General features: G+C 45.5%; 1 protein-coding gene across 16 annotated transcripts in view; it reads left to right on the forward strand.

Moving 5' to 3' along the window:
- CRTC3 (CREB regulated transcription coactivator 3) overlaps positions 1-17,229 on the forward strand; it is a 93,497-nt gene that overhangs the window by 51,739 nt on the left and 24,529 nt on the right. For 14 of the 16 annotated variants that reach the window (XM_081546973.1, XM_081546974.1, XM_081546977.1 and 11 more), the window contains exons 4-6: positions 7,724-7,785; positions 9,317-9,379; positions 11,404-11,504. In XM_081546973.1, coding sequence (XP_081403099.1) covers positions 7,724-7,785; positions 9,317-9,379; positions 11,404-11,504 — 226 coding nt within the window. Of the gene's footprint in view, positions 1-7,723; positions 7,786-9,316; positions 9,380-11,328; positions 11,505-17,229 lie in introns of all 16 variants that reach the window. The other 2 variants (XM_081546971.1, XM_081546972.1) reach the window with 1 other exon arrangement.

The following is a 17,229-nucleotide window of genomic DNA, read 5'->3' on the forward strand; positions in this document are numbered from 1 at the left end:
ATCCAGATGGATGTTTACTTCTCCCCTCTCCCCACCCAGGGACTCCCCACTCAAGTCCACCAAGATACCGTGACTTCTGATATCATGTGACCACTATCAGAGCAGGTGAAAATGATAACTGATTTTTTCCCTTTGCTTTCTGTGAGGCGAGAATTCTACCATTTAACCACCAACGCACCCCTCAAATTTCTTTCTGGAATGTATAGTAACTTTACATAGAAATGCAAAAGGGAAATGAGGATGGAGGCAGTTCTTCAGCAAATTCACACGCGTGCAGGTGGTTGTCCATCGAACTGTTGTCTAAATTGCTTGGAATTTTCTAGTAAAAGATTTAGTGTATTTCTTTGCTTGATGTGACTAACATTATATCTTTTCCTAATTTCTCAGTTCCCTCTTTCTCTCATAGATGTTCTCTCTAAATATTTTAATACATACAGATATATTTATGGCTACCTCAGATCTTTTTTGCAGCAAATGTAGTCTAAATATATGCATATACTCATAGCTTTTCAACTTTTTTAATTTTTATTTTATTTTGGCTGCACCTTGCTGCTGGCAAGATCTTAAATTCCCCCACTAGGGCTTGAACCTGCACCCCCTGCAGTGGAAGTGTGCAGTCTTAACCTGGACTACCATGGAAGTCCTCCTCACAGCTATTGTTTTTTTTTTTAACTTTTTATTTTGTATTGAGCTATAGCCAGTTAGCAAACAATGTTGTGATAGCTTCAGGTGGACATTGCAGGGACTCAGCCATACATATACATGTATCCATTCTACCCCAAACCCCCTCTTCCATCCAGGCTGCCACATAGCATTGAGTGGAGTTCTCTGTGTTGTACAATAGGTCGTTGTTGGTTATTCATTTTAAATATAGCTATCGCATAGCTTTTTTTTTTTTTGGGCTGTGCTGGGTCTTGGTTGTTGTGAGGGCTTTCTTTAGTTGCAGCGAGTGGGTGCTACTCTCTAGTTGCAGTACACAGCCTTCTCATTGCAGTGGCTTTTCTTGTTGCAAAGCACGGGCTCTAGGCACACAGGATTCAGTAGCTGTGGCACATGGGCTTAGTTGCCCCGCAGCCTGTGGAATCTTCCCAGACCAGGGATCAAACCAGTGTTCCCTGCATTACAAGGCAGATTCTTAACCATTAGACCACCAGGGAAGCTCTCATAGCTTTTTAAGCTAGAGGAATATCTAGAAGAGGAGGCAGTTGAGGAAAAGCAGCAGAGAAAAATGTTCATTCACTTAAAAACAGTATTAGGCACCATTTACACTCTGTGGATGTAATGGCAAACAATCGCGTACTTCTGCCCTCTGCTGCTGCTGTTGCTAAGTCATTTCAGTCATGTCCAACTCTGTGCAACCCCATAGACTGCAGCCCACCAGGCTCCCCTGTCCCTGGGATTCTCCAGGCAAGAACGCTGGAGTGGGTTGCCATTGCCTTCTTCGACTTCTGCCCTCTAGTCACTCACAATCTAGAGGGAGAGGCTCAGTGTGGTGACTGCAGGCACCACCGCCCAGAGGCTGTGCAAACTCAGAGGAGCACAGCCTAAAACAGTCCTGGGGGGATGGAGAAGGCGTCCTGGAGGAAAACCTGAGGCTTGAAGGATAGGTAACATGTGAAGGGACAGTGTTTTTATTTATTGAACAAGTATTTTCACAGAACCCCTTCTCTGCACAGGTATTGTTCTAAGCAGTGGGGACTCACTGGGGACAGCAGTGTCCCTGCCTTCCTGAGTGCGCGATGTCAGACAGCAAACAGGTTAAAAAAAAATTATCAAAGCAAAATAATCTCAGGTGGTTGTAAGTGATAGAGAGGAAGACACCCCTGGAGGGAATGTTTCGGGCAGAGGGAATAGCTTGTGCAAAGTGCCAAAGAGGGAGACTTCACTGTGTGCAGGCGACTGTGTCTCCTTTCAGGTAATATGTCGTAGGCTATATATAACTTGACCATGTATCTGGGTCAGCTCATGAGAGCAGCTGCAAAGCAGATCACGTCCTAACGGGAGGAGAAGCAGGAACCGAATAAATATAGAGATGAATTAGAGTTTTTCATCAGACAGTACACGTCTGATTCACAGACCATGAGACATCTCTCTTAAGCACCTAACGGGGGTCCCAGGACTGGACATCTGCTGACTCAAAAGAGTTCTTTAGTGTGGCCTGCCCATGAATAAACAGCGAGTTTCCTTTGAGAAATCAAGGGACTTTGAGCTCCTGTATTCAGTCCCTAAGACATGTCCAACTCTTTGTGACTCTTGAACTACAGCACGCCAGGTTCCCTGTCCTTTACTTTCTCCTGGAATTTGCTCAAACTCATTGAGTCGGTGATGCCATCCAACCATCTCATCTGTGTCTCCCCCTTCTCCTCCTGCCCTCAGTCCTTCCCAGCATCAGGGTCTTTTCCAGTAAGTTAGATCTTCACATTAGGTGGCCAAAGTATTGAGCTCCTAGTAAAATGTAATAGTAGAATGATTTTATGTTGAAGATATTAATATATGTAGAAAAGATGGGGAAGAGGGCTGCAGTGCCATCTTTCCTTTCATGGCCTGCATTCATTTGATGTTGTGATAATTTGCTTAAAATGGTTGCCTTTCTCACCATTCTATTACCTCCTGAATGAAGTTTTATCATTTGAAAGGATTGATGCTGGTTTAAATCTTTGTTAGAACAAAGAAAAGATGTGTACCTAGAATTTTCTTATTCCAGCTGTTTCTTGGCTTGGGTGTTATTTTAGATCGCGGGTACACTGGCTTAGGAAGGGGTCGGTCCCATGATTGCAAATACAATGAACACTGCTAACAGTGTGGGCAGACATAAGCAGCAGAGCTCCGGCACCAGGGCATTCCTCCTGCGGTGGGCGGCCATGGTCACAGAGAAGGCCAGCGCAGTGGGCTCTGAGCTCTGCCGTGGGCATGGGGCCACCACAGGCAGAGACTAGGGCACTGCCCAGCTGAGTTCTGGTCCAGGCCACACTCAGGGCAGAGGCGAGGCACTGACTGGTCCCCGACTGGGGGTCTGGGCTTGAGAACTCAGAGGAGAGCCCCTCTTGCCTTCCTGCAGCTGCTCGTATCCTCAGCAGCCCTTCTCACTCCTCAGAGGAGCAAACGTGTACCCCAGACACCATCCTGGTGAATTTTTAAACTATTAACATAAATTTACAGCAAATGTCATATGATCTCAGACCTGAGGGTCGTACATAGAAGAGAAGGAAGACACACTGAAGAGTCATAGAAGTGCCTTCTTCTCAAAGAGGTGTGTTTTTAGGAAGAGAGAAAAACAAATGTCTAGAAATTTTCTGATTTATATTGCCGGCAAGGTTGGAGCATGTGTTGCATCTGGAAAACTAGAATGAGCGGTCATGATGAGACACCTTGAGACCCACCAAAGCTAGGAGCGGCTTTCCTCTTCGGAGCAGGCCTTGCTTTGGTTCTGTTCATACGAGGAGATGAAAATGTTAGGACATTGGTTTATAGGACAAAACTGTTTCTTTGAAGGGCACCGCCTGTTATATTTGAGAAATGTCGGACTCTGTCTCTTCTGGAAGCTTCACAGTTTTATATTAGGGCTGTGAGAAGCCTGGCAGTTAAGAAACTTTAACCCAGAGTTTCCAAATCTTACTTGATCACTAATACCTAATACCAGTTTTTACCTAATACCCATTAAAGATTTCCATCTCAAAGGAAATGCAAGTTTTTAGAGTTTTAAGGGGGAAAGAGTCAGAATTCTCCCCACCTCCCATTTGTCACTCATGAGCTGAGGGAAACAGGAAGACATCTTCGTACACACAAAGACCAAAAAGATCTCGTTCCCGTACCTCCCTTCATGTGTGACGTGAAGATGTATTCTAGCAGGACGTCATTGGAAGCAAAAAGACAACAGAAAGTTGAGCGATGGTGAAGACATCGTTAAGAAACTAGGAAGGAACCAAATGGTGACTGGTTTTATATATTAAATCCGGCCCTGATACCTGTCTCAGTGACTGTGGGTGCTACTAAGCAGACCTGGAGTTCAGGAACCCTGCCAGCTGCGTGGATGACCACGGGCCAGCCCCACAGCCCCAGTAGAAAACGAGGTTCCAGAAGGGAGGAGAGAGCCTGGCGCCCCAGGCTGCTCCTGAGCCCTGCCCCAGTTCCTGAGCCCTGCCCCAGGTGCCCTTCCCGCATGGGAACAGGAAGCCAAAAGAAGAACCGGGCCATGCAGCCATGACCAGGGAGCCCGAGGAAGAGACAGGGTGGGTCTTGTGTGGGGTTTCTGAGGCTCACTGACCCCACCCATTTGCAGGGAAATGGGCCACAGATGTCCTGTCTCGTCAACAGAAGGGCAGAACGTTCTCAGTGACTGAGGCCTTCCCCTCTAACATTATCCAAACTGAGAAGGAACAGGAGTCCCTTGTGGGTGGCCTGGGCCGGGAACTGGGAGGAAGGATTTTCCTCCACAGAGCTGCAGGGACTTGGGGAGAGAGAACAGCCCAGGGTGACTGACACCTCCACGGGGGTACCTGGGTGGAGGGTGCCCCCCATTACATACGGTGGACCGGAACACGATGAGGAGAGAGATGCAGCATGATGCATGGGGTTGGAGCTAGAGTTTGGGATGCTTTGAGTGGAGAAGCTGAGTAAGGCAGTGGGAAGGGCGGATTTGGAGTTCATGAGAACTGTAGGGAGCTGGAAGTATGGATTTATGAGTTACTGGACTGTGGGTGATGGATGGAGCCAGAGGCATGGATGGGACTGACCAAAGCAAGCATGGAGGGCACAGGAGGGGGGCTGCCTCTCAGAGTCTCCTCGGGTGCTCTTCCCAAAGTGGCTGCACCTGGAGTGTCTTTCCAGCCTCCCACCCTACTCCCACTCTACATGGTACCCGCGATACTGAGGCTGTTCTCCCCATAGGTGCATTTGAGAGCAAAGCAGGCGGATGTGGGCTGAGAGACTGTGAGGCCATAGAAACTCTGGGACCATTAGGGTTGAAGGCAGAAGAGGAAGAGCCAGAAAAGGAGCTGAAAAGCAGTGCACAGGGGGATAAATCAAAAGATCCATTATAATGTGGGATTGTTTTTTGACTTAGGTTTAACTAAGGTGATGGAGGCTTCCCTGGTGGCTCAGATGGTAAAGAATCTGCCTGTAATGCAGGAGACCAGGTTCAATCCCTGGTCAGAAAGGTCCCCTGGGGAAGGAAATGGCAACCCACTCCAGTATTCTTGCCTGGAGAATCTCATGGACAGAGGAGCCTGGCAAGCTTTAGCCCATGGGGCCACAAAGAGTGGGACACGACTGAGCGACTATCACTTTCACTTTCTTTCAAGGTAGTAATGGATGAGGGGCTGCTCTGGTTTGTTTTCCCTGTCACCTAGGCTGCTCTTTTGATTTTTTTGCTGGTAACTAGCAGGCATTCTAGAAATGTTCATTGACTTGAATGGTAAATTCTAGTTTACAAATAAGAGTATTTTTTCTGTCTATTTAGGATGTTCTTCATGGCATATTAGTACTGTGGAGTGATTAAAGCCACCTGAACAAAGTTTTCTCAGATCTTCAGAAGAACAAATAAATGTTTTCTAAGTTTGCTTCTGTTGAATTTAGCTGTAAGCTACTGACATGTGTGGGCTTCCCCAGTGGCTCAGTTGTAAAGAATCTGCCTGCCAATGCAGAAGACATGTATCAATCCATGATCCAGGAAGATCCCCTGGAGAAGGAAATGGCATCCCAGTCTAGCATGCTTGCCTGGAAAATCCCATGGACAGAGGAGCCTGATGGGCACAGTCCCTGGGGTCGCAGAGTTGGATACTACTTAGTGACTAAACAACAGCAACAGGAACTGACAGGAGTGGTCACTAACATTAGGACATCTCTTGATGCCAACAGATGTTGGGTTTTTGAATATCCATTAAGTGAGATGTAAATGCTGAGAATTGGGAGAGCTCAGAGGTCACATTGTTTAGCTTTTGATGCCTCAGCCCAGTCATATTAAAATTTCAGGAATTCACCATGTTTCCACGTTGTTGATATACATCAGAAAGGCTAACATGCTGACCTACACCTCAACATTGAAATAATCGATGTTTGATCGTTGTACTACTATTACACCACTGTGTTCTAATTTGTTTACAGGTTCTAGATAAGTGGACTTAATGACTTTAAAGGTGGCAATGTCCTGAGAGAAGTGGTAAATTTCTGCTTCAGAATTAAACTTTTCTGGACAGAGGTTCATCAAACTCTGCTGAAAATAGAAAGGCTCGGTGCCTTCTCTCTAGTGGCCCTGCCAACTAAGATACTGCTGTTTTTCCTCTCAGAGGCATTCTTGTTTCTTCCTTACCTTTTCCTCTTCTGTCTTCTACTGTGGTCCATTCCGACCTGTACTTTGCATGCATATGTACTAAGTGGCTTCAGTTGTGTCTAACTCTTTGGAACCCCATGGACTGTAGCCCATTAGGCTCCTGTGTCCATGGGATTTTCCAGGCAAGAATACTGAAGTGGGTTGCCATGCCCTCCTCCGGGGGATCTTCTGGACCCAGGGATCCAACTCAACGCCTCTTATGTCTCCTGCATAGTCTAATAGTTAATGTTGAAGAAGCTTCTGGTCCCTCTTCTGAAAGCACCTCTGTTTTATTGCATTGACTAAGATTCAAATTAAGAAAGAAGGTAACTAGACATGACCACACTAGTACACAGGAAGTGAAACTTGTGATCATAGTGCTTCTGGCAGAGGAAACATTTCATTAAGAGTTCATCAGTGTCCATGTTTCACTAATGCCAGATTCTGCCTGCATGATAGTTCCTTCTCCATCAGGGCTCCTGTTTCCTCCTGAGCCTTAGATGATGATGGCTTCTTTTACACAGAATCACTGAAGATCTCTTAACAGGAGGGTAATATGACTTAGAATGTTTTGAGAAGATATTCTGTGAGTATAATTAACTAAATTAACCAAATGGCTCTATTGTACTCAGCACACATAGTGTAGCATCCCATCTGTTTTTCCCTATTTCCATTTCATCTGGAATGTGTTCTAAGGCAGGCTAGACCCAGTGAAGAATACAGAATCCATAAAATGGGGCCCCTGACCACCTAAGGAAGTTCACATTTCTCCACAAACCTAATGTAGCTCTCTTTGGGTTATAAAAAACAGGAACCCTCAACTTGAAGAAAAAGGAAATTTATTGGCTTATGTTACTAGAAGCCCAGGGGGCTAGATCCAGGGGTCCGTACAATAGCACTGAGACTCAGTATCTGGGGGGTGCCGCCTCTACCTTGACTTTCAGGGAGAGAAACCCAGGCCCACATGGTCCCCGAGCTCACCACCTCAGCTGGGGGCAGTCATTTCTTCCCCTGTTTGTATCATGAGCCCAATCCTGAACTAGTCACAGGGGGTTAAATGACCTTGAATGGAAATACTGGGTGTGGGTACATTCTGTGGGACAGGGAGGCCTACACAGAGTGACAGCCAAACCAGGTTTTGGGTGGGGGTGCAGGCAGTTCTTGAAAGTAAAAGAGGTTGGGCACACACACAAAAAAGAAACACCCACATGAATCATGCAAAGATGGTGCTAGTTAGGAGACAGAGGAATGGACTTTTCCAGAGGAAGTTGATAAGCCAAAGTAGGAGGAAGAGCTGTCAGGTATAGAGATAAAGATAAAAACTGAAAACTCAGCAGTTGAACTCCGCATGATTCCAGCCTCTTAGTTCTGCCTCAACTTCCCCTTCATCTGATTTTCCTTGATTGAAAATTCTACTTCGATGGTAGTGCTCTTGGAGCAAATTACGCCTCACAGCCCCTGGATGAGAGTTGGCCCAGGTAAGCAAGTCATATTTTCAAAGATATGATGGGCATGTGCTGTGCTTGTACAGTCTCACTTTATTTTACGCACCTCAGATGTCATTTTAGAAATTTCTTATCTAAAGCACAGACTCTTTTTTTCTCTTATAAAACTTACATCTCTCCGCATATAATCATAGGCTTATATGAAAGTCTAAAATTAAAAGTTATTTATTTAAATCAATCTGGGTCTTCATTTTAAAGACCAAATAGAAACACATTCAGAATACATTGACCAACATAATACTCTGATTTGGTATTATTATATTTAAATATATAAAGGTGTCGTGGTAAGCTACTGAAAGAAACAGAGGCAATAGTAAGCTCCTGAAACTGTAATTTGCATAGTGGATTTGATTTAGGGTCTCTTTGAGTATTTTTATATGTAGAGAATATATACCAAAAAATTGAGTATTTTTTGGAATAGTACTGAAGGTGACAGAATATAGAGTTAACTGAAAAGATTGTTACATCCAGTGGATGCATGATATCATTTTCAGATCACCTGGTCAGATTAAAGAGGTATTTGAAATGGACATGTTGAAAAATTTTAGCTCCCTGGATTGAAGTCCATTCTCTATTCTTGGGGCAAATACTGACAGCACTTACTGTGGATAATGTAGTCAGGACCTGGGAAAGTCAGGTATGAAGATGGATAATAGTGGGCCCCTACCTCAAGTAAGTTTTCAGCAACCCTTAAGAATCTTGGGATCCATGATTGTAGAATAAACACAGTATCTTATTTTAAATCATAAAAGCGTTAGGCACTCCGTCATGTCTAACTCTCTGCAACCCCATGGACTGTAGCCCGCCAGGCTCCTCTGTCCATGGGGATTCTCCAGGCAAGGATACTGGAGTGGGTAGCCATTCCCTTCTCCAGGGGATCTTCCTGACCCAGGGATGGATCCTGGGTCTCCCTCATTGCAGGCAGATTCTTTAATTAAATCGTAAAAAGATATTTCCAATTTGAGATTATAGGAAATTTATATTTAAGAGAAAAATGTCTTATGCTTTCTAGAGCATGAGGATTAGTTAGATTAATATTTTCATACATTGGATCACTGTAGTGGTTATGTTCCTCTTTATGGACCTCTGTAAAGGAGTGCAGCATTTCTGTATCAGGGTTTGCCAGGCATCCCCTATGCACACACTCGGGGAATGTGATAAGGGGTAGTTTTTCACACATCTGGAATAAGACCTCACATCCCCAGAGAGGAGTTGGTCATGGATCTGAAATATTTCGAAAGGCATTCAAAAGTTCTTGTTTGCCCTTTAAAAAAAAAAGACCAAAAAACCTCCTTGCATGCCCAGCTGGCTCATTTGCTTGCCCTGTTCGCACGAATTTCTGATAGTTTTTATCATAGAAGTCAGAAATCACAGGACCTGGAGAGATCAGCTGTGCAGCTGGGTGAGTAGAAGGGCCGGTTCTCAAACCCAGGCCTGAGGTTTCCCTTTGCTCCTTGTGGACTGAACTTCTTTTTTTCTTTTTATGTCATTCTGGTTTTTAAAGGCAGCAGCCTCCTTGGAAGGAAGAGAAGCACCCTGGGTTCAGGCTAACATCTGCACTCAACAGGTACATAGCTTGTTTTCTAGTAGAAATAAACTTTAAAGAAGGCAAATCACCTTGATGGTCCTGCTGCTTTTTAATCTATCATCTATTTGCCACTCTTTTATCAATGGGTTGTGTTTATACTAAGTGTTAAAAAAAAGCAACCTAAATCTCCCACCATGTAGTGAACGTCTGCTGAGGACAATGTAGCTGTGAGAACATGAAGTCTGAGTGAGTGACAGACTTTGCCTCCTACTCTGTGTCCTTGAGCAAGTTGCATAGCTTCTCTGTGTCTCAGTTTACTCATCTGGAAGGAAGTAACAGTACCTACATCAAGGGATGGTTGCAAGGAGTAAATAAGATACATAAGAAACACAAGGAAGCATAAGCATTCAATAACCGTATCACTTCAAGCTTGACCTCAGTGTTTAGGTCATTTTGTTCAATCCTGATCACATTCTACAAGAATGAGTATGACTTTCTGTTCTAAGATGTTACAAATGACTTGTCCAAGGTCGCTTAGCTAATATGTGATGGAACTGGGATTTAAAAAAAAAAAATTTTAGTGCAAAATTTTAACATACGCAAAAGGGAAAAGCGTTACAAGAATTCCATGTGCCCATCTTTTAGCTTCTATGTCTACCCCTACCCCGTGCCCTTCCCACCCTCATCCCACTACCAGCCAGAGTATTTCACCTGCAAATATCTCTAACAGTATAAGGCTAATAGGAACCTTTAAAACAACAACAACAACAACATAACCACAATGCCATTATTCCACTTAACAAAATTAACAATAATTCCTAATATTATCTAATACCCAGTCTGTATTCACATTTCCTCAGTTGTCTCTCTGCATTTTATTGATATTCTCTTGAGTCTCTGAATCTGAACCCAAGGCTCCCTGGTCCCAGAGTCCGTGCTTTTGCTGCTGCTTCATGCTGGCTCTGAACTGCCTGTCCCTTATGTAAACCCAACCCAGCCGTGGTGCACAGTCCAGCCCCGGGGCTTAGTGGCTGCAGAAGGCCATCACCTGAAACAGCCCACAGAGAAGCATTTTAGGCTAATTCGAAGCCTCACACAAGTTCTTTTTTGGCAGTTTGACCCTTGATGGGACAAGTAAATAATATCTCTTGGAGTCAAAGCTGCATGTAAACTGAAACTGTCTGGGAGAATTTCAGAAATTTGCTATAGTCCAACAGTTCCCCCAATTTTTGTCTTAAGATTCTGTCACAATCTTAAAAACCATTGAGGCCCTCAAACAGTGTTCGTGTGGGTACATTTGTTTGTATTTAGATATTGATATTGGAAATTAAATTGAGATATTTATAGAAGATACTTATTAATACACTTAGAAATAGCAGTAATAAACTCATTACATGTCAACATAAAACATTTTTTAAGCACAGTTATATTTTCTGAAACAAACTAAATCGCTGAAAAACGAATCTTTTGAAGATAGCTCTATCCTCTGCTTGCGTGTTCAGTCTGCATTGACATCACATGTCACAAGGCTGCTGGAAAACTACTGTGCTCATGAGGGCAAGAGTGAAAGGGCAGAGAACACATTAGGGTTATTCTGAAAGTCGTCTCTACCTTGCATTCTCCCTGGAAGGGCTGGAAAGCCACTGCTGTAGGTGATCCTTCCTGGGGGAGGAATTATTCCCAGATGGAGAAGATCTAGCTTAGCTGCAGAGAATATACTGGCCACAGCCATCTTGCTGAGTTGTGAGGAAAGATGGAACGTTTCTTAAAGAAAGCCGTGAATCCAGTGTCTTCCTTGTTGAACCAGATCTTTATGCCACTAGCTTCAAAGTGTGAGGTGTCACAAGTACAAATTGCTGTCTTCTGGGTGTGGGTCATCCTCAGAGGCTGATGTTGTTGTAAGAGACTGCAGGTAGGTCCAAACCCCTCATTTTATGGATGATTGTAAATTGGTTATTCTTGCTTTCTCTCCCGTTGGTAATTTTCAGGAAAGAATATTGCATTTTCACTAAGGAAAAAATGGATTTTTCAGCCAGACTCTCTCTCTCCGCCCTCCCCCTTAGGACCAATTCTGACTCTGCTCTTCACACCAGTGCTCTGAGCACCAAGCCCCAGGACCCCTATGGAGGAGGGGGCCAGTCAGCCTGGCCTGCCTCATATGTGGGTAAGACACGTAGGCCGGATGCCAACCACTTCTGCACCGTCTCGTTCTGTCCTCGGGGAACAGGGGAGAGAAAAGCTTAAACGGTGTGCCTTTCCCTGGCTCGTCCTCCTCAGGGAACAACTCCTGGCTGGGGAGGTGTGTGTGTGCTCGCAATGAGGTGAGATGGACCTTCCCTCCCGCCTCTTCCTCTGCAGGTTCTCCCTGGCGTCTCTCGGCCCTCAGACTTTCTGTCCTCCACACTCTTCCATTTTAAGGTCCTCATCAGTTTTATGGGGACTCAGAGCAACTTTCTAACTGGTCTCCTTATTTCCAGTCTCCTGTCTTCCCAGTCCAGTCTAATGTCAGTTTCTCTGAAAGCCCTTTTCCCACCCAGGATCTGGACAGGCTGAGAAATAAAAGCAGAAGTGACACAGGAGGTAGATGCCGCCTTTCCTCCTGATAAGAGGAAGTGGCTTCTCTCTGGGCGGCCATGTCTATTTGGACCAAACCCCAGAGGGAGACTGACTCCCCCAGTGGCCAGCAGCCTTGGCCCAGGGCAGCCCCCACGGCTGGAGCCCTGAGATTAGACTGCAGGCAGGGCCAGCCCCAGGACCGGAGGAGCGGGAGCTCACCTGTTGCCCACTTTGCTGCAGGTCATTGTCCCACCTCCCCAGAGTGACCAGGAGTGGGGGAAAGAGTCATGCCGTCTGCTTCCAGAATGACCCAAATCTGATCAGATTCCAGTCACAGTGCCACTCCCACACCTCTAGGAGAGAATCCAAATCTCCCAGTTTGGAACGATACGAACCCCAGGATCAGTTGGCCTGTGCCCACCTCGCTCCCTCTTCTCCTTACTCACCAACCCTTCCCCCTCAAGTCTGTGAACTACTTTGGGTTCCAGAACTGCTTCATCCTGTTCCCATCTCTTCCTCTCTTAACTCACTCCTGACTCACCTGGCCAGCACCCTCAGCTTTGTCCTCATGTCTGCAGAGCCATCCTTACCCTTCCTCCGTTTGCCAGCCCAGAACCTGCCATGTCCTTCCAGAATCCCGGGGCGCCTCCCTGTAGATGCTGTCATGCCACTGACTGCCTTTCCCGTGGGTGTGCTTCTCCTCTTCTGCTCCAAGTGGATTGCTCTTTTTTAAAAAAATTTAACTTTTATTTTAAATAGGAAAGCATTTCTAGCACTACAGGCATCAACGTATTTAAAAGGCATCAAAATTTGGTGCATAGCAACTCTGGATCATAGAGATTTTTATTCTTGAGGGCAGCAGAGCAACCCCCACAAAGAGTCTTGCAGGGGAAGCTCTTACAAGAACCCCACGTGAAGCAACTATGTGAGGGGCTGCTCCCAGTAGATTTCCTACAGTCAGCGTGTTAATGGTCTTACCTTCCACACAGAGTCAGGCACGGAGGAGCCCTCAGTGATGGGGAGTGAGGAGGAATTACTTGGTGGCTTATGTGTACAGAGCACACTCTAGTCACTGACTCTAAGCTGCACCTGAATCATGTTTGGTTCAGTAAGATGCCATCCAAACCTGCCTTTCTGGAGTTTATAATCTAGCAGGAACAATGGTCCTGAAATAGCCATTCCATGTGCACACTCACTGACTGTTGTCCACAAACAGGGCTGTGTATTTGGTCTGGAAACAGGGGAATAAATACATCTTTGACCAAGATAATACTAGCCTTTCTAGTTTCCTTTACTTTTTAGATAGTTTAAAGCCCGAGTAGTCCCTATTCCTTCTGAGGAATCCATTCTGGGTCTTATTTCCTTGCATACAGTAGGGATGGGGTTTAATAATCCCTGTATGTGTTGTGATAATGCTGTATTTGTTCCCTTGACACAATTCAGAGATGCTCTGTTTACCCACGCAGTTTGTCAAGTATGAGCTGTTTGAGAATAGGATGGGGCCGTCCAGCTTTGTGTACACATATGGGGCTGTGAGAGTAAAGCTGGCAGTTGTGTTGAAACTGGATGTGGTTCCACCACTCACTACTTACAGGAGTAGGATCTGTGGGAAGTTGGAGTAGTTCAGCTTCCACATAGGTAGTTATAAGTAGTGCGTATGGAATATATAAGCCTATGGACTTCCCTGGTGGGCCAGTGGTTAAGACTTCACACTTCCAATGCAGGGGGTACAGGTTCAATCCCTGGTCGGGGAACTAAGGTCCCACATGCCCACTGCATGGCATGGTCAAAAAAAGCAAAATGTTTGCTTAGGGTTTGCCCAATGGCTCAGCAGTAAAGAATTTGTCTGTGATGCAGAGATACAGGAGACATGGGCTTGATCCCTGGGTCGGGAAGATCCCCTGGAGGAGGAAATGGCAACCCACTCTGGTATTCTTGCCTGGGATATCCATGGACAGAGTAGCCTGGCAGGCTACATGCCTGCCGCATGGCATGGTCAAAAAAAAAAGTGGAGGGGGAGAATATATAAGCCTCAAAAAGGTGCAGCAAGGTCTTAGTCTCCCTGGTTTGGGAGGGAACCAGACTGATAGACTTCAATCTGGAATTCCCAAGAAAGAGCTGCCTTTCTGCCTCTGCCATTCCTGCATTCCTGTTGCCCTCTGTGCCTCTCTAGAAAGGGCTAAAGGCCTAGAGAGAACAAGGAAATCCTAAGTAACAAGACTTTGAGGCCTGCATGCAGAGAGGAAAAAAAATAGCTAAAGCAAGTGATTAATCAAGTGAAGTATTTACCCTAAGAGTGATGTTGCCTGCAAGGGAAGAGGTGAGAAGTGTCAGAAGGCGTTGAGTGAGGACAAATAAGAAAAGCAGCAGAGTGTCAGTGTTGATCCTAGCAGACCGAGCCGTATGGAAAGCAGAAAGAAAGAAGGAAGTCCTGGAGCAGAGTCGCAGGGTCCCTGCTTTTCGCATCAGCAGCTCGAGCCCGTCGTGTTTGTACCCCAGTATCTGAGAACTGCGGAAGGCAGGCTGACCTCCGGCCTGGACGTCTGAACCGTGTCCCTGCTTCAGTTGCCTTGGAAGTACAGCAGAACTCAGAAACACATCCAAATATGGCTGTGTTTACATGGGAAAGCCAGTGTGTTTAAAATATTATTCAAGTCTCCAAGGATAGGAATTATTTCTGGAGAATTCTATCTGTTGGTGGGAGCTATTTTAAATAGTTTCTTGTCTTTCCCCTCTCCCCCTGTCATTCATGAAAGTTTCTCATTTGCTTTCCTTTCAGACTTTTAAAAATATAGACTAGCTTGGCAAAAAGGTATTTCTTATTATAGGAGCGACCAAATAAAGTAAAGATTTAAAAAGTGATGGGAAAAATTATAATTGAAGCTGGGAATTAGACTCCACAAGCAGAAAGCAATAACTGCCTTTTCCCTGGGAATCTTTCCTGAGCATAGTGATGTAGCCTCAATTAATGTTCCTACTATTTTTTTTGGTTCTGAGCAGATCATAAGGGAGCATCTGCTGACAGCTTAACTACATGAGCAGAAAGCTGTGATACATTCACGAGCAAAAGTTTGTGTCCCAAGAAGACACAGTCATTAGGTTGATACATGGTTAGTAATTCTCATAATGGTTATTCAATTTGCATGACAGGCATCCATGGTGAGGAGTTGATGGAAATGAGAGAAATAAACTTTTATGCAACCAAGCAAGATTTTTATAATTTCTCTCTTCTTGTTTAATTATCCAGAATTTATCAAGAAAAATGTTAATCATTTCCCTGGCAGCATGTGCAGTTTAATTATTATTTCACACTCACATGCATGCGCGCGCGCACACACACACACATATACTCCCCGAATGGGTAAGCCTGATGGGACTCTGTGATACTTGCCCATTACCCTGTAGTCTAGGACTGTGCCTAACCCCCCTCTGCTCATCACTAGCAAGCGGAGCAAGGGGCCAGGGTGGTCCTTGCCCTTTCAAGTAGCAGTCTAGGCCTAAGGGCAGAGCAAGTCATGATGGTTGTCTTCTTAGCACTCAGCTGTAGAGGCTGACTCTCACCAGGTTTAAGATACACAACCCTGAACTCCTTCCCCGGGAAGGAGACCTGCCTTGGACCCCAGTGATCGTGCCACAGGTAATACTATACCTTTGACCAGCACCATGAAGGCTTAAAATGCAAATAACCCTGAAAGAAATGAGCCTGTTGGAGAAAGAAATGGCACCCCACTCCAGTATATTCTTGCCTAGGAAATCCCGTGGACAGAGGAGCCTAGCAGGCTGTATAGTCCATGGAGTCGCAAAGAGTCAGACACAACTGAGTGACCAAACAAACGAGACAAGTGAGCCTTGGTTGCACAGACAGGAGGAAGAGGGGGATGGCACAGGCATCTGAGATCTAAAGAGGGGGCAAAAATGTCACACAGGTGGCAGGAGGGCCCAGAATGGGGAGGTTTCCTGAGAGACACACTCTGGTTAAGTACTCTGCCCCCTGCCTCCACCTCTGTTCAGTAGATCCAGACTGTGCTGGGAGGTGTTTTAGATTCGTCAGGCATGAGGGTAGGGAGAGGGAAGGCAGTCTCAGTTACGTTTAGGAGGTCAGCCCTTGGGGGCTCCTAGCCCACGAGGTTTCTTGGAGCACACATGAGCCTTGGTTGTGGCTGTTTGTCCCCTGCAGGGCTGATCCATGTTTCCTCTGCTTCTGGATACCCACTCAACTCGTTCCCTTTTATTTTTATCCCTTTATTTATAGTTGTATCATCTGATATTTTTTATCCAGTAGTAAAAATCCAAGCTTGGATATGTTGGAAAAAATTTGTACAACATGAGAGCTGCAAGTTAAGTTTTATTTGGGCAAAATGAGGACTGCAGCCAGGAGATGGCATTTCAGATAGCTTTGAGAGACTGCTCTGAGGAGGCGACAGAAGAAGCCAGGATATATAGGAGTTTTGCAACAAAGGGCAGGTAGTCTGAACATCAAAAGATTTTGGTTAAAGAAAACCAGATAACCCAGGTTAAGGAACCTAGCGCTTTTCTGTGTATGGGAAGATGTAAGGGTCTGGGCTCACTGAAATCCTTCCTTTCATATGCATCTCAGCTATCCGGGCCAGTATCCTGTGTTTTCACATCCCAAATTTCCTCAGGGCTCACCATGGGGAGTGGCTGTAGTCTGCTGGCTGGTAGACGGCAGGTGTTTTTTCCTTCCTGAGTTCCCTGGTGGCTGCAATCGCTGGTGACTGTGACAGCCTTTGTTTACTGATATGGCAGGAAACATTCCATTTCTCACATATTTTGGTTATATATTAACCTGGTGCTGACACATCGGTTATTGCCACCATCATCCTTCTAGTTACCGAAACTCTGAACCAGGAGTTAATTGTCTTTAATTACTCTCATTCCCACACCCCTCACACACGTTGAGTAGCCAAGTCCTGTTGATTCCACGCCTGCTGTGTATCTCAAATCTGCCACCTCTTTTCTGTCCTCACTACCAATAAATACCCCACTTACTTCCTTCTTGCCTGGACTGTTATGGAGGTTTTTCACTTGGTCTTCCTGCCTTCAGATTTTCTCCTTTCAATCTACCTCACATTTTGCTGCAAGACAATCGCTCCAAAACAGAGGGGATACATGTATGTGTATAGGCTTCCCAGCTGGCTCAGTGGTAAAGAACCCACCTGCCAACGCAGGAGCTGCAGGAGACATGGGTTCAATCCCTGGATTGGGAAGCTCCCCTGGAGGAGGAAATGGCAACCCACTCCAGTATTCTTGCCTGGGAAATCCCATGGACAGAGGATCCTGGCGGGCTACAGTCTATGGGGTTACAAAGAGTC

Source organism: Giraffa tippelskirchi, chromosome 12 (genome assembly GCF_054371585.1).
Source record: "Giraffa tippelskirchi isolate mGirTip1 chromosome 12, T2T-mGirTip1v1.2.pri, whole genome shotgun sequence".
Classification (NCBI taxonomy): domain Eukaryota; kingdom Metazoa; phylum Chordata; class Mammalia; order Artiodactyla; family Giraffidae; genus Giraffa; species Giraffa tippelskirchi.